We start from the raw sequence: 25,618 nt of genomic DNA on the forward strand, positions 1-25,618 counted from the left end.
ATACTGTTTAGATTCCATACCAATAAAAAGTAGGACCACAGTAATTTTAACTTAAAACAGAATATGAACTGGTACAAGGAAGTGTGTGTTAACTCTATTATGATATTAACTAAACTTATGTTAACATAAACTATATGAAATAAGCCCCCTAAAATAATTTTTTAAGAACTGGTATGAATTCACTCGGATTTAAACTATATATAGAACCACGAAAGAAAGGAGAATGGGAGCTGTTATATAGAACTGGTAATAGCAAATAGTGTGCTCTATGTAACTGATACATAGTGATCTGAAATGTGAGTAGCAGCAGCCACCCAGTAAACTGTAATTTGTTGAAGTTTGGCTGAAGACTTTGTGATGTCTTTGGAAAGAAGTCTGCTAAAAAACTGCATGACACAAAATTGTCATTTTTGGATGAACTGTAACTATTTCAGTGTGTTATCTTGCAGCCAACTGTCACCTATGTATCCATTATCAAACAAATGCCTGCAAAAGGCAAACATAACTGATTTTTTTACTTTATTATTTATAAAAAACATTTATCACAAAATGTGAAATGATGAAACAAAAGGTTAACTTTAAAACATTACCACCTAGGCCCATTACATGGCATAAGATGACTACGTATTACTGAATGATGTAACTTACCCAGTTATCAGGGAAAAACCTATCAACAATCTCTCTCATTTTGGCAGTCTGGTTGTGCAGCACATTTGGATCAAAGAAGAGGCATACATACAGCATTGCAGCTTGAGTTGACAGTGCAGTGCTCCTGTGCTCAGGTAAAGGATAAGCCGAAAGCTGATTATAAATATCATCTGACCGCAAACGACCCAAAACCATTTCCACATACAGTGGATTTATTGTAAATCGCCTGTAAGAAAACAGAAACTAAATCAATCAGTACACAACATTACTGCTTTAAATAATGATTAAAAGTTCATAGGTTCAAAACTCATCATCCAATGCAGTAGTATACGATCCTAAGCATTTTTACCCACAGTACCCATCCCATCTCTGTGACGAGGACAAGAGTCACAGCTAAGTTGCAGCATATTAAGGGACTCCACCAAAATGGGTACAGTGAAGCCCAGATTTGACTGTTAAGGAAAAATAAAGGATGTGAGGCAAGACTGCAGGGTTTCTCCCCTACCATTCAAATTGTACAATGGAGAAGCAACATCAGAAATTCAAAAAAGATTCTACAATAGCATTAAAATTCAGAGTGAAAGGATTCCACTGGTAAGATATACTGCTGACATTGCTATCCTCAGACGAAGAATTACAGGGCCTGTTGAACACAATTAAGTCAAATGAGCACAGTATATGGACTATGAGTAAACCAAATCAAGACAAGAATTATTAGGAGGAGAAAGGAGATTAGTGATAAAATTAACATCAAAATTTGGGACCATATAGTACATGAAGCGAAGGAATTCTGCTACCTTCAAAGCAAAGTAATGCACGACCAGGGTGTATATGCAGACAAGGAAATAAATTTCCGGATTTCCCAGTTAAAAAGACGCTTTTTCCTAGGTGAAAATACACTTCTTCCATTTCAAGTGACAGTATACTTTCCCCCACAACTGGGAAACTTCTCAATCCTTTGAATGGTAAAGGTTTTATACACCAGCGCGAACATCCCGGCATTTTAGGGAACAAAACGCAGAAAAAAAGGGGGGAGGGGTGTTTTGGGAACATCTTTGATGCGCAGCAGCAAGTACACCACATTTTTCATAATACGAAAGTATAAACATGAAATCCACCAAACACAGCACGTTAGTTTCTGAAGCACTGAAATCGAGATAGTGATGTGTTTTTGTTAGCCAATCACAGCTCATGTCATGTGATCATATACAACTACTCACTTGACGAAAGGTTTGTTCCTAAAGACTGGAAAGTAGCACAGGTCACACCAATATTGAAGGAAGGAAATGCGAGTAACCCATTGAATTAAAGACCAATACCACTGACCTCAATTAGCAGTAGGATTTTGGAGCATATACTGTACTCGAACATTATGAATCACCTTGAAGAAAATGACCTATTGATACATAACCAACAGAAAATATCATTCTAGTGCAACACAGCTAGCTCTTTATTCCCATGAAGTAATGAGTGCTGTCGACAAGGGATCTCAGATTGATTCCATATTCCTAGATTTCCAGAAGACTTTTGATACCGTTCCTCACAAGTGACTATTAATCAAATTGCGTGCATATGGAGTATCGTCTCAGTTGTGTGACTGGATTCGTGATTTCCCCTCAGAGAGGAAACTGACCTCTCAGAGAGGTCACAGTTCGTAGTGATAAACGGCAAATCATCGAGTAGAACAGAAGTGATATCTGGCGTTCCGCAAGGTAGTGTCATAGGCCCTCTGTTGTTCCTGATTTATATAAATGATCTAGGTGATAATCTAAGCAGCCCCCTTCGATTGTTTGCAGATGATAATGTAATTTACGTCTAGTAAAATCATCAGATGATCAATTCCAATCACAAAATAATCTAGAGAGAATTTCTGTATGGTGCGAAAAGTGGTAGTCAGCACTAAAGAAAGAAAAGTGCGAGGTCATCCACATGGGTACTAAAAGAAATCTGATAAATTTTGGGTATACGATAAATCACAAAAATCTAAGGGCTTTCAATTCGACTAAATACCTAGAAATTACAATTACGAGCAACTTAAATTGGAATGACCACATAGATAATATTGTGGGGAAGCGAAACGATGACTGCACTTTGTTGGCAGAACACTTAGAGGATGCGACAAACCCACTAAAGAGACAGCCTACATTACACCCGTCCGTCCTCTGCTGGAATATTGCTGCGAAGTATGGGATCCTTATCCGGTAGGATTGACGGAAGACATCGAAAAAGTGCAAAAAGAAGGTCAGTTGGTTTCGTGTTATCATGCAATAGGGGTGAGTGTGTCACTGATATGATAAGCGAGTTGGGATGGCAGTCACTAAAACAAAGGCAGTTTTCCTTGCGGCGAGATCTATTTACGAAATTTCAATCACCAACTTTCTCTTCTGAATGTGTAAATATTTTGTTGACACCCACCTATGTAGAGAGAAATGATCATTATAATAAATTAAGATAAATCAGAGGTCGAACGGAAAGGTTTAGGCGTTCCTTTTTCCCAGGCGCCATTCGAGAGTAGTATGAAAATGGTTCGATGAACTCTCTGCCAGGCACTTAAGCGTGAATTGCAGAGTAACCTTGTAGATGTAGATGTAGAAGAAAAGCTAAGCTTCCACATATAATATCAATATTTTTTGAATGTGTTATCCTATAAGATATATCAAACACAAATGTGCCAGTAAAATTTTAAATAATGACATAAAATATCTGGTCTTATGGATCCGAAATTTTGCTCAGTGGGTGCTCCTGAAAGTGTTAAGTTTTGAATGAGAGACAATGCTCTTTGATTTAAGAAATTCATCGCACATTCTCACACGTAATGTAATTCATCTTTCATAAAAGGAAATTTACTTTGAAAGTAACACTCCTCAAACCATAATTCACAATATTTTCATGTGACCTGTTAGAAATGTAAACAGTGTGACATCATGCTCACCAAAAGCAGTTTGTTTTTACAAAGTACTGCACAGTCTTCATCGTAAAGCCTTTGACATATTTTGCTGTCGACAGATGTTTGCTTGCACACTGTGTTTTGTTGTTGTAAATTGAGCATTTTCTTTGCGATTTAGTTTTATCTTGGTGTTTTTTTTCTTTTGTTTACATTTTATTGGTGCACATTATTCTGCAGTGGCAGGCTAAAGTAAAATTCTTTGTTAGATTATCATTTCTTACCAGTAAAAATTACAAAAATTTTATTGAAAACTACCGTATTTACTCGAATCCAAGCCGCACATTTTTTTCCAGTTTTTGTAATCCAAAAAGCCGCCTGCGGCTTAGAATTGAGTGCAAAGTAAGCGGAAGTTCTGAAAAATGTTGGTAGGTGCTACCACAACTAAGTTCTGCCGTCGAATATATGTAGCGCTACACAGGCATGCTTTGCAGGCACAGAGATAGATACTGGCGCCAAAACCTATGCGTCAGTAAATAAATTAAAAAAAAAAAAAGGGGTGGAAGATGAGCTTTTTTCTCTACCCCGAGTTTCAACCACTGCATTTTCATACATTATCCAACGAAGTAAATACAAATTCCGTATTGTTCATCTTCAAATGTAGCAGCATTTCAATGTACTACGAAAATCCGACTGGCAAGACTGTTTGGGATGTTTGTCAATATGGCCAACTCTACGTTCTGAATTTTTTCCCACCTGTGAGAAGAGATGGTTTTATGTATTGTGAATCACACGCAGTATTCTCTTCACCATAAGAATAATATGAATATAAATATTTTGCCATGTATTGTTTCGTGTTTGCTGCTATCTCATTTAAATCCAGTCTGCCTAATAAACTACGAAACTTGAGTGAGACAACAGCAAATGCCGAAAAATATACATATCATGTCATGTTTATATTTGTATTATTCTTATGCCTAATAGTGGTACAGTCAGAAATGAAGCACGGCAATTGACTAGATTTTTAAATCTAAGATGACTCTAATTTCGGTGCAGTATGTAATGTACTAAAGAGGCGTCTGCAAAGATTTTCAAACGGAGAAAAATTTTCGCTAAACTCTCATTCAGAACATCTTCTACCATACGCAGTCTATTATTTGGTTCTTATTGATCATTATTGAAGAAAGCAGCATTGTTTTGCTAATGAGACGATTCCTCTCTTTCGTTTTTTAATTGTAAGCGGCGGTAGCGTGCACAAAAGTAAGCCATGCTGCGAGCGGCGACAGGTCATAAACACAAAAAATGATTCAAATGGCTCTGAGCACTATGGGACTTAACATCTGAGGTCATCGAACTTAGAACTACTGAAATCTAACTAACCTAAGGACATCACACACGTCCATGCCCGAGGCAGGATTCAAACCCGCGAATGTAGCGGTCGCGCCTAGAACCGCTTGGCCACCGCGGCCGGCTCGCAAAAACACATCATCAGAATGTGACAAACAATGCATGACACAGTACAGTAATGCATTTTCAGCTTAGAGTGACGTAAACACCTAAAACAAAGAGAACAGCACTTATCAGATCAAAGAAAAATAAGCAATCAATTCAAACCAGACAAAGCACGTGAAAAAGGAAGGGTACCCGTATAAATACGGACGGAGTGCCTGATGCATAGAAATGGCTACCTGGTAAAGCTTAACTGCTAAGAGTACGGCTCGAATCAAACTACTGTAGCTGTATCGTCATTCATTCGACCTAAATTGTCTCTCATATTACAATGGACCAACTTTGTTTCGATTTGGAGGTGCAGCCTAAAACTTTTCTCTCCCCTTGAATTTCGAGTCTCAAATTTCAGGTGCGGCTTAGATTCGGGAAATTTTTTTTCCTTGATTTCGAGTATCATTTTTCAGGTGCGGCTTAGATTTGAGTGCGTCTTAGATTCGAGTAAATACGGTAAGACAAAAAATTCTGGAATTCTAAAAAATTCATGGGTTTTTCCCTGTTTTAGCCCATATGATAAAATTCCTGGTTATCCTAGGGTGTATAGACCCTGATGATGGATAAATCAAGGAGAACATAAGAAGCTGATCTAAAATGCAATGATAACTGAGATAAAGTTATGAGAACTTACACTCTAAACTGGCAAAAACTGAATGGCCAGATAGTTTGGGCTACAAATTTAAACTGAATAGGAATGTATTCTGTGTTGAATTTTATTACACTTACTAGCATTTCATACAGCCGATCTGCATGAAGGGGTTTACAAAAGTCACGAACAAGTTCACTTTCATACAGCATGTTTCTGAATTCTAATGACGGCTGGTAATAAGCAACTTCACCATACAGTTCACAAAGTGTGCCAAATTTGAATAATACAATTAAAGAAAGTAAATAGACGTAAAAACTCTGGCATCAGTATAGGACATTTACCTGAAGTATTCTACTGGATAGTTTGGTATTTTTTTTGCACCAGGAGTATTTACAAAGCCAGTAGAGCGCAACAATTTGCACACATCATCAATGTTACTGTCAGCACTGGATCTCTGTGCACTGTACCTATAGTAAGAAACAAGCATGCGCTCCCTGACCGTTCCTTCTATGTGGAGGTCAACTAACAGCAGCATCACACCATACAGGTACAGACCTTCACACTGGAAACAGAAGAAAATCTGAAAATGTACCATGCACTGGAGCCCTACATTGAATTCAAATTTAAGGTAATTAACATTGGCAACACATAAAGTTGAAAAAATTTAAATCACAGGAAGTATGGCATTATAAGTTACACAACTCAACTGCCAAGTTTCATAAAACAAAAATTGTCTTTCTTTAAGTGAAACATGGGTTTCGTACCGCATGGCAGGATATGGAGCTGCAAATGTTGGAACTAAATAAAGCTCATCAGTGCCTGAGGCTTATCACTAGTCTATTAATGTTTCAAGCCATCCATCAGAGAGCATGTAAGTGACATAGCAAAATCAATCAGATAGTGCTACAAGATTGTCTAACAGTGAAAATATTTCATGATGACAACAATAGGGTGTGGACAACGGTCTGTGAACATTACAGTGCAGCAAGTTTGTTGCTCCTGTAATCGTTCCCTTTGTGAGGCCTGCCAATGCACTTACCCACAACTACTTAACTCCAGACCCACACTGGTAAATCCTACAACAGTTAAGAGACAGCAACTTCTAAAACCAATCTTGCTGTTTACCAACTGGCATGTTGGCTACTGTTTACTTTTCAACATATCCCCTCATCCTGCACCCTTCCATGTTTTAATCTCAACTGGCATAAGCTCCCCTTTATCCTCTACGTAATTATTTACTTTACCCCCCCCCCTTTTTTTTCATACCCCCAACTCCCTCCTTGTCTCTCACCCTCTTTTTTCTCCTCTTCCTTATTTTCTCCTTTTTTCTATTCAATAACTGAATTACTCTCTCCAAATTTAATTTCTTTTCAATTTTTAATCCATCTTTCTCACTCTGTCCCTTCTATCAACTCTGAACTGAAGCTGGCATCTTACTTACCAATCTACTATCTTTCATCTCCTGCTTTCTCAGCAACCTGATGGACAGATAGTATTTTATGACCGTGGAAAAAGCGGCGACATTTACATTGGTGCTGTTCTATTCAGAAACATGAATAGCAGACCAAGTGGAAGATCTTGGTGGAGCAGTTTGAACTACAAACTTTTCAGTAAATATCTGAGTAGATGTCCAAAAAGTTGTTTATTTAATATTTTCCAATTAATCAATAATTCTAGCTTTGATAATTTTAATGGAGTCATAGCTAAGAATCAATAGAGAACAGAATATCAATGCATTAACAAACAAACAACCACAAAAAATCAATCCTGCTTACTAGTAACTGTCGTCCTTCCTCATCGAGAAGTACTCCTTCCAAAGTTTGTTGAATATAAATACCTTCCTCCAGCTCTTCTAAAAAGTGGTTGAGATCGGTCACATACTTGTGAATACTTTCAAATGTTAAGTAGAACCTGGTCAAAATTTCTGTATAATTTTCTCGAAATTCCTCATCTAAATCTTGTAGTTGCTGTGAACAGAATAACAATATCACACATTAAAAAAGTTACAGTAGTGAATTTTTATGAATACTATCTTATGAAAGCACCATCACGTGAATTTTTGTAAATACTGTCTTACGAAAGCACCATCACAGAACATAAAAAGCATAACACACAATCATCAAACTGAAAAACGAAACTTAATTTAATCAGAAATTTGATCTGATCAGGCATCCTGGTGTAGCTAAGTTCAAATACAAAACCTCACTAACATAGCTACATTATTGTACTCCTATCAGTTAATGGTGACAGAGACAAGGAAATTGCATATGGTAATACAATCTCCATCTAGTTATAAAAGGTAAATTATGATTCCAACATCAATTTTCAAATGAGTGCCAGACCCCTCAAACTGCCAAAGCACCTAAATCACACCATCACATTTCACATTTTCACAAACCATGGTATTAAGTAATGTGTGTGTACTACTTCTGAGTGAGGTTACTAGATCGTTTTAGTGAAATGTAGAACATGAAGGAGTAAAATGTAGGCCTCAACATAAAACATCATGATACAGCAGAGGATCAGACACTGAAAGCTAAGATTTGACATTCCATTATTTTATTATTTTAAAACATAACTACTTTATACAAGGGTCAGTGAACAAGTAAGTCACAAAACAGAACAGCAGCAATAATAATCAATGTAACTTCACGATATTTACACATGTATACATTCAGACACACACAATCTCCTTAAAAGTCTTTGATATAAGGCAGCAAAGTATTTTAGTTGCTGTCACGGTGAATGTGCAACCTCTTTGGCTACATCATCACTATTTTCAAAACGTCAGCCACCCAAATGAGATTTTAGATGCCTAAACAAACGAAAGTCTCTTGGGGTCAAGTCTGGATCATAGGGCAGATGTTTCAAGCATTCTCAATGAAATGTTCACAAAACCTCCTGTGTTTGTCTTGCTGTGTGAGGGTAGGCATTGTCATCCAGAAAAATTGCTTTCTTTGTTAGGAGACCAGGTCATCTGCAGCGAGCACCCTGTTGGATTTCCTATGGAGTGGTGCAATGTGAGACTGGCATTTCATTAGTATGACCCTTTGCACATCCCAAAACACGGTGAGAATGAACTTGTGAGCTGATGGAACAGCCTAGAACTTCGTTGTTGTTTGGGAGCTGGAATGTTTTCACTCTACAGATGACTGATTGATTTACGGTTAAAACTGGTGAGCCCAAGGCTCGTTCCTTGTAACAATTTATGTTATGAAGTTCTCTCCTTCCTCAGAGTACCAAACAAGTGCTTCAAAGACGCAGCCATTTTGTTCATTCTATGCTCCTCAGTCAACATGTGGGTCACCCACTGTTCACAAACTTTATGAAAACTCAACTGCTCATGCATGGTGTTGTATATAGTTCCATGTGAACAGCCTACAGCACGTACAATGTCACCAATCGTCACATGCTGGTCATAACGAATGATCTATTGTCACCGCTACAGGATGACCCGGATGCTCTCAATCTTTGATGCTTTTCCCTCCTTTGTTAAGCTCCTGGATCCAACTGAACACAGCTTCCTGTGATAAACTGTTGTCACCATACACAGGACACATTTTGCAATGCACTACTTCTATGAACAGTCTTTTGGTCCACAAAGTGCATGATCGCATGCTGTCCTACCCCAGTACACTCATGTGGCACAATCACCATCTTGCACTGGCTGCCTTGCTATATCTAGCAGCCTGTGAGACAAGCATATGTTTGCCGCAACCTGCCACCAAAACATGTGCATGTAATTCAACCACTGTATAAGGTAAACTGACATTTCTGACTTATTTACTGACTTACCCTGGTATACTGTACTCACAGATATCAACACTTTTCTTGAAGTTTTAACCATATTTCTCTGAACAACTACTGAGCAACTAATATCTTTGTTATAGTAGTTCAGTAATATAGCAGCCTTTTGAGGGTTAATATTGAATCTTTCTCTTTCATATTTCCACTGGGGAAAAACCAGTAAGAAACACATTCAGCATTTGCATTATGCACTGGAATAGTAGAAAAATACTCTATTGTTTTCAGTAGCTCTCAGTGACAACTTTCATGCTTGCTGTCACTGAAATATTGCTGTCACTGAAAAATCTCACCGGTTTATCAATACAAATTTCATTTTTTTTCTAAAAATGTATTTAAATCACATAATATGTCACAACACAAATTTATCGCTCAAAACCTAAATACAGCTTTGAATATCATTTACACACACTTTTGAAGGTAAATTCATAAATTCAAAACAATTAAGATAGAAAAATGTTACACTCCAAGATGATAAGTAGTCCACACACTTATCAAACATTAAGACAGTGGTCCTTCCTAATCTCAGTACCACAACAGTCATGCAAGAACAACATGCAAACAACAATGACCATAAATATCAATGGGAGCATCATAAGGTACTCCCGAGTGGCAAGATAAGTAGGGATCCACAACAGTCGAATGACTGAGCACATTATTCACACTCACACGGCACTGGATATGCTGTTATTGTTATGGTCTTCAGTCGTGCAAGCCTCTTCATCTCTGCAAAAGTAGTGTATCCTACATCCATTTCAATCCGCTTACCGTATTCAAGCCAAGTTCTGCCTCTAAAATTTTTAACCTCCACACTTTCCTCCATTGGCATCTCAAAGATTCCTGGGTGCCTCAGAATGTGTCCTATCAATCAATCCCTCCTTTTGGTCAGGTTGTACCATAAGTTTCTTTCCTTCCCAATTCGATTCAGTATTCCCTCATTAGTTATGTAATCTACCTGTCTGATCTTCAGTATTCTTCTAGGACACAATATTTTAAAATCTTCTACGCTCTACTTGTCTGAACTGTTTATTGTCCATGTTTCACTTCCATACAAGGCTACACTCCAGACAAATACCTTCGGAAATGACCTCTTAACACTTAAATTGATAACAGATGTTAACAAACTCCTCTTGTTCTTCAAAATTGCTTTTCTTGCTACTCCCAGTCTGAATTTTATATCCCCTTTATGCCAGTCTGTATTTTATATCTTCTCTACAAGTTATTTTGCTGCCCAAATGGCAAAACTCATCTACTACTTTCAGTGCCTCAATCTTTAATTTAAAGAACTCAGCATTGCCCGATTTCATTTGACTACATCCCATTATCTTTGTGTTACGCTGGTTGATTTTCATCCTATAACCTCTTTCCAAAACAATTTCCATTCCGTTCAACTGTGCTACACCATCTCTGACAGAATTACAATGCCATTGGCAAACCACAAGGTTTTTATTTTTTGCCCCTGCACTCCCTTTTCCAAATTTACCCTTAAGTTAGTTTAAGTAGTGTGTAAGCTTAGGGGACCCATGACCTCAGGCCTAGAAGAGTAATCTGCTGGTAACTAGTGTTAAATAGATAGAAAGAAATCAACATTGTCGAATACATATTGACAGCATGTTACCCTTGGTACAGACTCTTCATTTTGGAAGACAGTTGCAGGCTCCAGCTGATGATCTTTTTTTTACAACAACTCGCTTAACAACTGCAGATAAGTACTTACATTTAATAAACTGAGAATAACTCCAACATATAAACAGGAGCTCAGTGAACTTATTTTGTCTACTCACTTAAAAGAACTGGACAGGAAATGCTGCGAAGCTATACTCTGTCTGCAAAATGAAAGGCGAGTAGCACTCATGGTGAAGTAAGCTGCCTTTCTGAACGAATGCTACAGCTGCAGTACAGGGTGAGTAAGAACCAATTTACATAAATTCTGAATGTATGAGGTCTTGCATTACTATTATTCATAACTCTTATCTGCATTCCATGAAGTGTCAAAACACTTTGTGGAAAATAAACAGCTGCCCCCCTTCCCATTCCATGCACATTTGCGCACTGCATCACCAGTGATTCATAAGACTTACTGTAGAAGGTCAGTATAACTTTGTATTTGTTTCTTGTGATGTAGTGGTGTAGTGGGGTAAACAGAGTGGAGAATCCCTTGCTTGCTCTTCAGTTTTCAGATCTATAAAGGAGGGAAGCACATGACTTCAACCTGACACCTACCTTCCCTCACGCTTCTATCCTCCAGCCCTGGCCCTCCAGACCGAAATACAGCCCCCAAACACAAGTTATCCCTTAATATGCCTCTACTGCTCTTACAAATAGTACACTCACTTAATATTTGTTCTTAACCCACTTCACTTAACAGTAAACATTAATTTTATACTACTGAAATACTATTTTTAAAAATCTATAACTTTTACATCCCTTGCAATGGGGAAGCTGTAAGCCCTTTAGAAAAAAGTGAATAGGACCTTTTTGCAGGAAATTGAAAGTAGTTTATTTTTGTACTGGGAAACATTTGTGCTACAAGACATGGTTCTCAAGTTGTTACAGAAAAACATAAAAAAGTTACCTTTAAATGCCATCACCCCACCCCACCGGTGGAGATTTTTCATGTTATTCATGACACACTCCCTACCGCCATACAAAAATTAGTGCAAGCAATGATTTTGAAATTTGTAAAACTTTATCCCTTTAGAAAGGCCAATGAAAACATCATGGTCAGGATACTGCAAGGAATTTTTTCTGAAAACATAATCAAGGCATAGTGCATCTTAAGTGACAATGGATATCAATTTAAGTCAGAAATTTGGAGCCAATTTCTTGAATCAAATGAAGGCAGATCTGGATTTCTCACCACCATCGACAATCAAACCCAGTGGTGTGCACTGATGAGGAATTAGGGACATCTTTTTAGTACATACTGCAGAAATAAACATAAAACAAGTCATGAACAGTTTAAAACATGAGAATATTAGTTTGCCACTATGCCAAGTTCTTTACAGCAAGGACCCATAGAGTATATTTCGACAATACCCGCAGTTCCCACGAGAAGGAAAAGTCTGCCAGTAGTCAGCTGCAGTGAGAGTACTAGTGCTTATTTAGTAGACACTGCATTTTCAAGGGGTTAGTTATGTTTTAAGTAGTGTACATGAAAGACGGTGCCATGAGGCACTGTATATGTATGAAGATATAGTTGTTATTTCACAGACTAGAACATTTTTTTCATATTCCTATGAGCATGGGCACAGTGGCTAGCTACAACAACTGTTCTGACATGTGCACATGGGTCGACTTGTCCACACTATGTCACAGTGTGGAGCTGTTACCAGCTAGGGTGGTGCCTACACATTCCTCAAGCTCAAGACCACTGCAGTGCCTCGCCTGGAAAGGAACAATGCTTTCGTGAGCGAAGTGATGTCCCTCAAAGCTTCACATCAAGGTCAGCTGATCCCCAGCATTTTTTAATTTTAGGTTCCAAAAGCCCCCATCGGCACCCATGGCATAAAAAAATTTATATGTGGAGTGTTAGTGCACAGTTAACTAGAATAAAAAGCAGAGGAAAGATTCCCCCCCCCCCCCCCCCGAGTGAACTGCATCAGTGGTAGGGACATCAGACCTTTAGCAATAATAATGACACCATCACACACACACACACACACACACACACACACACACACGGATGTAAGACATAAGTGTGTCATTAAAAATGCTGTAATCAGTTGCTTGTCTCAATCAGAAGCCAAATGATTGAGACAGTTACTCCACACAGAAGAGTTAGGTGATCACACACCTTCACAACTATTGCATCACATACAGGCTCTATCTACCAATGCTGTTAATGAAGAAGTTCTCCGATTAATCTATGTAATACATAGGTCACAACAGGCTGCCAGGACTCGGCTGCAGTGAGATTATAAAGATTATAAGTGCTTGTTTTGCAGACTGCATCATTTATGGCCTGACACATGGAAGTTACTCACAGTAAGTGACTGCAATCTTGACACCCTAGCACAAATGAAAGATTGTATTACTGAGATTTATCCATCCACATGTACTGCAGCCTTATTTCCACAGTCAGGCATTTCCTTGGCACCATTATAAGCACCCATCACTAAGCACAAGTCGCCATTCTCCAAACGCAATACTCTAGTCACCCATCACAGAGCTGATGTGCAGTGGAAACATCACTGACTGCCTTCAGCTGAAAACGTATACTGATACAATAAACGATTTAGCTCAGAAGCTTAAAAATGTTTCTTGTGTGAGATGGGAAATGTGCCCAGAAGTCGGTAATGCTTCCTAGATGGCAACCATCGCCTGTCAACAAAAACCGTATAAAACTGCAGTTTCTAGTAGACATAGGTGCTGATATATCGATATACCTTTCTTCTCGGCTATCTCGCTGCAACAGTGATGGCCGTAGCCCCTTTGTTCCCAATTGTTCCACAATCAAGACATATATTCATGCGACATTCTCACTTAACTCCAGCTTCATTGTGAGTGTAAGTGGCAAATCATAGTAACAGACATGATCCACACCATCCTTGGAGCATATTTTATGATTTTGTGGCCTGCAATCAGACCATCGACACCACCATCTTCTTGACACAACATCTAACTTAGCTAGCCGCGGGTGTTAACACCGTGTAGACAACACTGCTGTATGCATGATCACTTGTAATATCCTATATCTACAACTCCTTAAGAAATTTCCTGACATTACTCAGCAGCCACCCATTCTAGAGCCCATACAGCATACAACAACGTACTATGTTCTAACAATACCAGGACTGCTTATTCATGCTCAACCCTGTCAATTACCACCTGAGAATTTGAAGATAGTGAAGCAGGAATTTTGTTTTATGTTCACCCAAGGGATCGGTCATCTGTCAAACGGCAGCTGGGCCTCGCCTCTCCACAAAGTTCTAAAGAAGAGCAATAGATGGCATCCACTTGGCGATTAAAGGCAACTTAACACTACAACTATTTCTGACAGGTGTCCTGTCCTGTATGTTGAACATTTCTCATTCAATATCCATGGAAAACACATCTTCTAAACAACACAGTTGGTACAGGCTTTCTATGAAATGCACAGTGTTCTGGAAGACATATCTAAGATCACTGTTGGCATTAAATTCAGCCTATTCGAATTTGCTAGGATTCCTTTAGGATTATGCAACACTGCACAAACCTTCCAGCCCTTTATGGACAAATTCACACACAATTTCAAATTCTTTTATGTCTTTACTGATTATGATTTTTTTGGTGATTTCCAGCTCCGAAACAGAACACCTGCACCACTTACAGCAAATCTTCACTTATCTCCACTCACATGGTTTATTCCTCAATACATCAAAGTGCATATGTGGAGCATCAGTTCATTTCCTGGGTCATGCCATAAACACCCAAGAATTTGGTTGATGTAAGAGTGAGTGAAAGGCAGTCCACAGCCTACATGCTGCAAAGGATGAATTTTTTTTTTTTAATTAAAGGGCGTACATGAGGACAAAAAAATCCCAGATTTCCCAGTTAAAAATTCACTTTTTGCTGGGCGAAAATACACCTTCTCCCCCAGAACTGTAAAACTTCAATCCTCTGAATGGTGAAGGTTTTATACACCGATGTAGAACTTCTTGGCACTTTCAGACATCAAACTCAAAAAAAAGCGTTTGGGGAAAATCTTTGATGAGCAGTGACACGTAAACTGCATATTTTTCTGTTACGAAATACAGTACAGTAGCTTCCTAAGCACTGAAAGCAAGATTTTCAGCTAATCATATTCCATGTCAAGTGACCTCACCAGCCAACGACAGCAGATATTCAGAGCACAGGACATGTAATGCAGTAAGCCAAACAAAATACATACGGTATAGTTACAAGAAAAGCTACGGTAATCTTTCACCGATAATACTGGTCATCATTCCCCCTCCCCAGAGGCTGTTGTTATGCAGGATCCTAAGAGCACAGCTTAAATCACAGCGGCTGAAAATTACTGATGAGCATGATCACAAATTTCACTGCTGTGCACTGAACATTTCATGGGTTACCTGATTACGTGTCCTGCCAAGCACTTCAATTTTTCTTCCATGGAAAAGCCAACAACGTCTGATATTGCTCAAGAACTCACTTGCCCCCCCCCCCCCCCAAACCTTTTTCTGGATAACTATACTTTTTTCTATCACTATTTCATAATTTGTAATTTATGAAAGAACTAAAATAAGTACGAAAAAGTAACCTGGAAGGTTGGTCTTTTTTTGCGTGTGTTACCCTTTAAAGTCTATCAAACACAAACATGCCAGTAAAATTTTACATAATGGCTTGAATAGCTGGTCTTCTGGGCCTGAAACTTCTCGAAGTAGCTGGTCCTCAAAGCATAAAGTTCTGAACGAGAGTCAAATGCTCCATGATTTACGAAATTTATTGCACATTCTCACAAGCAACATAATTCATCTTGCATAAAACAAAATTTAGTTTGAAAGTAACGCTTCTCAAACTACCATTCACAATATTTTACAGCGGCCAGTTAGAAATGTAAACAGTTGTGACATCACACACATACGAAGCAGTTTGTTGATACAAAGTAGTGCAGAGTTTTCGTCCTAAAGCCTTTGATACATTTTGTTGTCTGTAGACATTTGTGTCTGCACTATGTTTTATTGTTGTGTATGATGCATTTTCTTTGCAATTAAAGTTTTATTTCGGTGTTATTTTCTCATGTATATTTTGTAGCTGCATTGTTATTCTGCACTAGCGGGATAAGGTAAAATTCTTCATTAGAGTATCAGCTCATACCAGTCAAAATTACTAAAATTTAACTGAAAACTAAAAAAATTAAAAATTTCCAAAATTCTAAAAATTCCTGGGTTTCTTCCAGACTTTTCCCGGATGAAAAAATTCCCATGTTTTTCCTGGATTTCCCGTTGTCACAGGGCATATACTCTCTGTAACTATTGTCATTGCTTTGTGCATAACAATGTGCTGCTGACCACCTTCTTGCAAGGTTCACTGAAACCACATGATAAATTACAGTGGATTAGGAAGCAGAAACTGCTTTTAACAAAGTGAATACTGCTATAGCTGGGGCCACACACTTTTCCACAAGAATCTTTTGCTTTGATGGTTAATGCATCTAATACTGGAATAGGTGCTGAACTTCAACAACAAATAGACCAACACTGGGAGATGTTGGCATTCTTCATTCCAAAACTATCTACGTCACAGCACAGATGGTCATCATATGACCACAAGTTGTATGCTTCCATAAAGAAATTCTCCCACGGCTTAAAGACTGGTTGTTTATGTTGGTCACTGATCATAAGCCAATATCTACACTTTTTATCAGAGAGAAAATAAAGCACTGCCACATCAACTGCAACACATAGCACAATTCAAGACACAAATAGTCCAATGTTAATTAGGAACTAAATACACCAGCAGATGCCCTTTCCCTTGCACATGAAATTGCATAAGAAAAAGAAGTTCCACTTAAGATTGTTGATGCTTGTATAGCTGAATTGCCTTCAAGATATTTCTTAAATGCTTCCGGAACACTGAACAGAAGGGTGAAATGTAGGGCATACCTGAGTTATTCTGGGCATTTAGTGACACTACTTCTGACCACCTTGCCATACCTTCTCATCTTTCTTACTCTCTATTACTTTTATTTCTTATACTTCCATTTCTTGTCTGTGTTTTTCTCCTTCTCAAGGAACTCCTTTTGTTGTTATGTGAAGACAGAATTTGATTTTTTGTACCTTCGTCCCGTATCTACTGTTTGAAGTCGGCCAATGTTGCTTTAATTATTTTGTTTCTATGAGCATACAAAAATTATTGATCCGTCAAAGACTATAAACTACAACTTACCTCATTATTATCTATTTTGGAATCAAACTCATCAGACTTTTTAAAATAACTGAAGTCTGAAATAATTTCCCCATATTTCTGTTGCTCTTGTTTCGTTTCCAGCCTGCAACAAAATTCCATAATAAGCTAAGAGGCTGATGTAGCTATGTTTCATATAATTAAGAACTTTTTTCAATACATTACTCATAAGGGCACAAAATTACTGAAATATGTAACAATAAATGCACACAAAAACTATTTTTAAATGATATCATCTTCCAGGCATTCTTTGCAAAATTGATGGTTCACAAATTTTTGGGTTTGCAGCAGATTTGCAGGAAAACAAAAAGTGTGAAAATCACACTTTTAAATGTGCAAATCAATATTACAAGAAAAAAAAGCAGTAGAGCTATTTTACGTTTTGGATTTTGTATCCAACAAACGGTACACCCAACACAGCACAGTGAGCATTACACACCACAAAATGCAAGTGTAATGAGAGAGGCTTTTAATTTAACTGAGTATACAATTTGTCAGCAAAATAAATCATACAGAACAATGGAATGCACATTGTGTTGTTCCATTTGGATATGAAAGAATACAGTCTCACCTAGATTTATTACATAGCCTGCTTGAAGTCAAAAGTCTGAATGAAGCCTTACTATGTCCTGCAGTTTTTACAAAAAGTATACTTCCTGTAAATAGTTAACACCTCCTAGGTGGCAGTATGAGGCTTCAGTATAAAATTAAAAAAGCTGAATACGTATATGTCCAAAGCGAAACTAGCGATATAATAATATACAACCATTACACATCTGCAGAGATCTACTTACCATTTTCTTAGTTGAGTCATATTGTACAAAAAATGCTAACAAAGTTGCAAATCTCAGCTTTCCATCTGCCTCAAATATTTTCCTTGTTGATACATGGTACTGGGATCCACAAAGCTGTCAATACAGTCCAAACCTGGATTCTAAGGCATCAGTCTTAAATTTTCTGGTTGGCATATATGACATTTCAAGCTCTGACTGACAATAATTTCTCAGTTCTAATAACAGATATGTTGTATGATTATTTGCAGTGTATTTCTTTACTGAGCTGGCCAACTGACAAATCCATGTGGTTCATCATCCTTGTGGCTTGTTATAGGCTTTTGCATTTCCTCCGTATGTCTAATGCCTTTCAAAGAAGACTTTGCCGGCCGGTGTGGCTGAGCGGTTCTAGGCGCTTCAGTCTGGAACCGCACGACAGCTATGGTTGCAGGTTCGAATCCTGCCACGGGCATGGATGTGTGTGATGTCCTTAGGTTAGTTAGGGTTAAGTAGGTCTAAGTTCTAGGGGACTGATGACCTCAGATGTTAAGTCCCATAGTGCTCAGAGCCACTTGAACCATTTTTTGAAAGAAGACTTCAGATCCAAAATTTTCTGCCACATGCTTATTATTTTAATAAATTCAGCAGTTCCTTCATAATTTTCAATGTCATTTTTAGGTTCGAACACCACACTACACCTGTTGTTGTCACTGAAAATTTGACAACCAAGCTTTACATTTTATCTTCTAACGAAGAAGGCCACGGTGACTTCGTACATAAACCATTCCCAAATTTTAATAATTTGTTGCTTTCAATATCAAATATAGAGCTAATTGCATAAAATGAAGCTTGCAGTCGTATAGACGGGACGTAAAATGTCAGACATTCATCTTTCAAATTCAACCAATTATTTCTGATGCACTTCAAAATATGGAAAGAGTGTATAACATAATGCAAGGGTCTGGAATGATCTAAAGGGTTTGGGTAAGCAATACGAAGCTGCGGTGGATTTGCAAAATTACAAACATCTTTTCTATTAATTGAATTATCGTCAGAAGAAAAGTAAGTATAAGTACGAGTGTGTGTGTGTGTGTGTGTGTGTGTGTGTGTGTGTGTGTGTGTGTGTGTGTGTGTGTGTGTGTAAAATGGATGTACTCTGAAAGCTAGCAAGTTTTTTGCCCTTTTCTGTGTGCCTGTCAACAATTCAATGCTTCTGCCTTTTAATGAGTTGTCTCCTTTACTCCCAAAGTATTTACATTTCTCAGTTTTTTCTTTATTCCTGAAACTACTCTTTATCTGTTGGTATTTGCAGAAGAAGATGTGTGAAAATACTGTCAAAGAAATGAAGAACTTGCTCTATGAAATGAATAGCAGCCACTCATGAATCCTCATACATGCTGCAATTCTAAAAGTTTTGCCTAAGCTTCTAAAGCTATTAAGCATAATTAGACAAGCAGCAGCTTTTCTGATAGAAGTGGTTTGTGTACTAGCTTTCTTTCTTTTTTTCTTTCTTTCTTAAGCACAAACAGAGTACATCAGGCTACCTTCAAGAATAGTTAATATAGCATGAACAAGTAATTTCTGACAGCTACTTTTATCTTAACTCATACACTGACTAATTTTACACAACAGTCCATCATTATGTATTTTGCAGGACATGATGTGTGTATGAATGAGGCAAACAGTGATTCAAAACAACACTGCTATTCTATTATGACACAAAACACACAACATTTCCCATTAAGAGTAGAATTAATAAATAAGACTATAATGCTCTTACCTGAAAACAGGTGGAACATAATCTTTCAGCCGTAATAATTCTGCTATAATAGCATTTCCTCTGGATACAAGACGTAAGATTGTTTGACCACATGGGTTATTGTCAGCCAAAAATTCTGTCATGTTGGGAATATATTATTCTATCCAGTCAAGTGGGAGATAATGGAATGAGTCAGCCTAAAACAAACAGTTCAATCGGGTTAAGTGCTCAATATATTTGTTTGAAATCAACTACAAAATATAAATTTGAAACATAGTACTTATACAAAAGGTATTAATGTTCTTAAGATTTCATAACTAAAACAATAACAATGGAAAATCTGGTGTCTGTTGCCCAAGACCACCTCTACTGTTGTTAATGGGAAGTTTCACTCCTTTTCTTTCTTTCTTTCTTTCTTTCTTTTTTTTTCTTTTTTCTTTTTTTTTTTTTTAAATAAATTCTCACTAAAATTTCTTTACATGATAAGGGTCACTGTGTTGAGTTGCACTGAATATTTATATTACTGAGTTTCATAAATAAAGACAGATTATGAAGATACAAAAACAAATAAGGTTACAAATGTGGAACAATGTAGAAGTTCAAACTAGTAGAGAGGAAGCATGTTGTAAACAGATAAGCGGATAAAATTTTGCTCCAATATAAACTGTTGAAAAACTTTTGCAGGAGCCTCATGACCTGCACAATTGGTATTAAAAAGAATAATAATAACTGGGATAATTGTCCTCAGTAGTTTTCAGACCATAGAAAATCTCTGCACAAAGCCACCTCCGTAATGGAGGTAAAAGTAAACCTGCATTCTCGGTACAGTTCAGTAGTGTGGGCCGCGTCTCCAACCATGAGCAGGACAATGTGGCTTCTGTACACTGTTCACAAGCTTGGAAAGGTCACTTCAACATTAGACAGTGTGCACACTGTTGCTTTAAGATGTGACGGATTGATAGCACAGAAAGTAGCCCATATAAATGGTGCACATGGCAATGAGATCATTCAATTAACTGCTATCATGAGACAAAAAAAATCTGGAGGTCACCCACAGTAACAACAACAGTGATAGTCGGCTGGTTTGCTGACCACTATTTACATATTATGGCTCCTAGGTACACAACACGTTTCAAAGGTTTAAACCTCCATCATCAGGTGGATTTACATTTCTTAGTATGAAATTTGTGTGTGTGTTGTGCTACGATTTTTTGGAGGAACCTGTGGCACTGTCTAGTGGAGAAACAAAACCTATTTCAGAACATGGTTCTGGGTTTCTGTTGGCAAAAAATTAAATGTGTATGTAACGGTAAACACAAAATAAGTAAAATTGAGTACCTCCAGTGGTCACAGGTTCCTTTCACTGTTGTAACACTGAAACTCTATTTTCCTTATTTTATGTTTACCATTAGATACACGTTTAATTTTTTGTCAAAAGAAACCCAAAACCATGTTCTGAAATAGTGTTTTGTTTCTCCACTAGACAGTGCCACAAGTTTCTCCAAAAAATCATAACGCAACACACACACACACACACACACACACACACACACACACACACACACACACACACAAATGTCATAAATGTAAATCAATCTGATGATGGAGGTTTAAATCTTTGAAACACATCATGGAAATAAATAAACAGTGACTGGTAACAGTAAACTTGTTGTTTCATTTAATGTCAATAAGTCATGGTAAAGCCTAAACTAAAATGTTCACATTTAAAGCTCCTAGGTACCCCAAGAACAATGCAACAGAACTGAGTGCTGCCTTTTTTAATGTAACTGCCTCCATGTGATCAATATGGTCCCTAGGCATCATTACGAACAACATATCAATCCTCAGAAGCATGGTGTATGAAGGAGGCAGAGTAAGGAACACCTGGAACTGAACCCGGGTCAATGACATCAGGTTCTCTTCACCAATGAGTGCAGGATTTGTCTGACACCTGATTATCGTTGAAGAAGTGGCTGGAGATGATTAACCACCAATGCAAATCTCAGGCGCGCTATCTCATAGTCTATGAATGCCAAATGTCTTATCCCTCTTGAGGGTAATTTGGAGTGCTGAACTGTATCGAGACAGGATCATCCAACACGCTGTTCAGCTCTAGTACACACAGAATTCCAATGAAGGTTTTGTCTTTCAAGAATATAAAGCACAAGTACATCACACCCATGGACATGATGCTCTTACTCAATCTCCCCAATCATTCCAGCATTAAATTTACCATGGAGGAAAGTGATGAATAGCTTCTACTTTTGGATGTAATAGTTTACAAGAAATGTGGTGAGGACTGGGACAAAGTGTTAATTGAAACAAGACACATACTGACCAATATCTGCATACAAAGAGATGCCACCCACAGTACCAACACAGTGTCATCCTTAGGACACTGGTACACAGAGCATAATTATGCCATTTCTGATGTACATAGTCCAACACAGGAACCTGCACACATGGCATCTAAGTTTGAGGAAAATGGATACTCCAAGAGAGAGATTCATCAGCCTCAGGAGTTTGGAGCAGAGGTGCATGACGAGGCATGCTGGGGGCATATATTTTAAGACTGGAATAATTTTAAGGAGGTTTGTCCATCTGCCAGTGTTAGGGCACTACTTGGCTCTGTAATGCATGATTTGGCACTCAGGAAGGCCAGCATATATAAAATTCTGTATTAGTGTGGGAAAACTTGCACTGACTGTTTGATTCACGCAGTTCATGACAGCTGCATGAGAGACTGCTGTCACATGAGGCTACAAAAACCTGAAAAATTGCTGGTAGCAAAGCATAGTTACAACGAAGGCCCTGGAATGAAATGAGATGCGACCCAGATAGTAGCCAGTATGACTGCTCTCTTTTTTTTTTTTTTTTTTTTTCGTTGTTTATAAGGAGTCAACTGAAATTATGTTGGCTGACATCTTGATTAATAGATATAACAGTTTTCCTCTTAGCAGGACATGGAGCCCTGTATTATCCTGCATCAAAGCTCAGTGTTCTTTGGTGCAGCCAGACCCTTTATGATATAACACTGGCTTGGGTGTCCACTGTGAGCCATGCCACAAGCCCAGTCTTTGGGGCAGCACCAGAGGTGTGTGGCCCAGGCACTGTGTGCAGTAAGGGGGTCTGTATAGGATGGTGGTTCCTGGCCTTCATATCAGGTTTCAACTGGACTCAGCAGCAACAGCAGCATCTTTCCTGAAGATGCTGGACAGAAGGATTGCCACAATATTGAGTCTTGTTGATTTTGGAATCCAGCAGCGAACATGATGGGACTACCAAGAGTTATTACACTGGGAAAGCTTGCGCAGTCACACCACACCCATCTGTTAATGCCTTCTTCCAGGAGGTACTAATCAACCTAATGGAATGACCTGCATACATGCTAACATGAACTTGATTTAGCAACTTGGGACCAGCTGAAATTTTCAGTGCATCATCACAGAAATCATCCTCACACACAAGACAATCTCAGGAGAACCACTGTCTGAGTGGGATAGGGTTGTGCAGCAATATCTTGCTCATCATGTGTATAGTACACCAAGGGGGAACCAACTATATTACAATGCAGAAAATGTAGCAACACTGTATTGAATGTCACCCAGCAGTACATTTCAGTTTTTGAACATCCGTTTTTGAATATCTGCCATTCCCAACACCACGAGTTTTTCCAGATTGCCCCCAAACAACAACGAAAGAGAGTCTGTGTTGTAGAATATGTGGTACCAGGCGGCACAGATGTTGAGTGCCCACCAGAGGAGATTGACTTAAATAGCCCTTAGGGGGCAATGCGGCCACACAGTGCTATGCTTGCACAGTGAGAATGCCATAGTCTCGCCATGTGAGTATGGCAGCAAATAGCATTCCATGAGGCAGGTATATAGGTGGCTGCAAAGCACTTCAGTCTTCGCGCTTGGTACCTCAGGGTCTATCTTCACTGTACTGGGACTGCTCGATAATTACCTTGCTTGTCAACTGATTACTCTCTTTGATTGCATCTTGGATTTGTCTCTCTGCTGTTCTTGGCCTTCTTGTCATTGTTGTGGTGATGGCTTTGTGTAGCACCGAGTTGTCATGTAGGTTGTTTGTCCTTGTCTTAGTCTGTTGTCTTGTCCAAAGCAATCTGTTGCATTTATTTCATCTACTATTAATTTGGGTTATTCTTATACAGGAGGCATCCCGCTGTTAGCTTTCTCCACTTCCCCTTATCCTTCGGAACTCTGACACGTGCACCGATATCTGTCTACCTGCAGACTAGCAGAATATGCAAAAACAATGTCCGTTACCACATCTCATTCCAGCTTTCAGCTGGAGTTTGGGTTCAATCCATCTGACAACGAATACATTAAACACTGGCATAGGCGACTTATGGAGACAGGTTCACTATGCCAAGGCAAACATACAGGTTGTCCTTTGCATTCAGAGAAGACAGTGGTTAGAGTTTGGCAATCCTTCCAATGCAGCCTGCGAAGTGAGTTCTAAAAGTGAGCCATGGTTTAGCACTGCCTAGTTCAACAATCTGGGACATTCTTCATAAGAGTGTTTGGCATCAAATTTTTACAAACTGTAACTTGTGAAGGCACCCACTGTCTTCAGTGGAGACAGTTTGGGATTCCCACAAAATGTCAATTTTATTCACAGGGTAGTCTTCACTGGTGAGGCAACCTTCCATATCAATGGCAAAGTCAACAGGGGCATAATATTCAAAGCTGGGGTGCAGAACATTCTCGGCAAATCACTGAGCATGCCTGAGATTTTACCAAGTTGAAAATCTTCACTGCCATGTGCAGAATGATGCTTTATGGCATTTTCCTTTGCAGAAAAATTGTAATGGGACACTCATACCTGACATGCTCCAGATGTGCTTGATACCGCAACTTGAGGAAGACTCCTGAGATTTCTTTTCTAACAGGTTGGAGCTGCAGCCACTTCCATTATGACATGAGAGAGTATCTGAATGAACATCTCTGACAGTTTGGTTAGGTCACATTGTTGCTGACGATGAAGCATTGTTGAGATGGCTCTAGAGGTCTCTTGGTACGACTTCTTTTAATGGGGCTTTATCAAAGACTGTGTCTTTGTTCCACCATTACCTGAAGACCTGACAGAGCTGAAAGAGTGGATCAAAAAGCCTTTGCTGTTATTACAAGAGACATGTTGATTTGAGTATGGTAGGTAATGAACCATTGACAAGATATCTACCATATCATGAAGGACCCCCATTTTGAATTTTTGTAAGATATGTATAAAGCTTTGACTTATTATCTTAATTTTGCTCTGTAAAGGATTCTGATATCACATCTAGGCACCAGCTGAATTCAATGCAATGCAAAAATATAAATAATGAAGCAAAAAATGCTCACCTCAACAGAGGGAATGCTGGAGTTGGCAGCCATGCTATGTGATTTATATATGCAGCTGAGCACACCAACTGCACAGTGCCAAGTAGTTAGTAGTTAGTTAATAGGGAAGGCACTTGGTAGCCATGATTGTAGAAGCACCTCCTGCACAAAACAGCAGGGCAGTTATGGCTGATTATTATACAGTTACCGTTATAAAAGTGGTTTGAACTATGTTCAAAATCAATGTCTGCATGAGCACAGAAGGAAGATTCATCATCGACACACAAAACTGAAGCAATCGATAAGTCAGATGTAGCCACATGAAATAATATCATGCAATTAGATACAGAAAGACTGGTTTCTCAAATTAAGACCTATGTTTGATACTAGTAGATTCAGGAGAATTCCTTCACTTCATTTACCATG

The 25,618-nt window shown here is 38.4% G+C and overlaps 1 protein-coding gene across 7 annotated transcripts in view; it reads right to left on the bottom strand.

Moving 5' to 3' along the window:
• Positions 1-25,618, bottom strand: part of LOC126253432 (WASH complex subunit 5-like) — a 183,143-nt gene that overhangs the window by 122,151 nt on the left and 35,374 nt on the right. For 4 of the 7 annotated variants that reach the window (XM_049954772.1, XM_049954771.1, XM_049954769.1 and 1 more), the window contains 6 exons: positions 25,214-25,354; positions 19,869-20,044; positions 17,298-17,400; positions 7,400-7,591; positions 5,966-6,186; positions 649-874 (listed from right to left, as the gene is read on the bottom strand). In XM_049954772.1, the coding sequence (XP_049810729.1) occupies positions 649-874; positions 5,966-6,186; positions 7,400-7,591; positions 17,298-17,400; positions 19,869-19,990 (864 nt within the window). In that variant the 5' untranslated portion in view covers positions 19,991-20,044; positions 25,214-25,354. Of the gene's footprint in view, positions 1-648; positions 875-5,965; positions 6,187-7,399; positions 7,592-17,297; positions 17,401-19,868; positions 20,045-24,695; positions 24,717-25,213; positions 25,355-25,618 lie in introns of those variants that run through there. The other 3 variants (XM_049954770.1, XM_049954767.1, XM_049954768.1) reach the window with 2 other exon arrangements.

This window comes from Schistocerca nitens, chromosome 4 (assembly GCF_023898315.1).
Source record: "Schistocerca nitens isolate TAMUIC-IGC-003100 chromosome 4, iqSchNite1.1, whole genome shotgun sequence".
Classification (NCBI taxonomy): Eukaryota; Metazoa; Arthropoda; class Insecta; order Orthoptera; family Acrididae; genus Schistocerca; species Schistocerca nitens.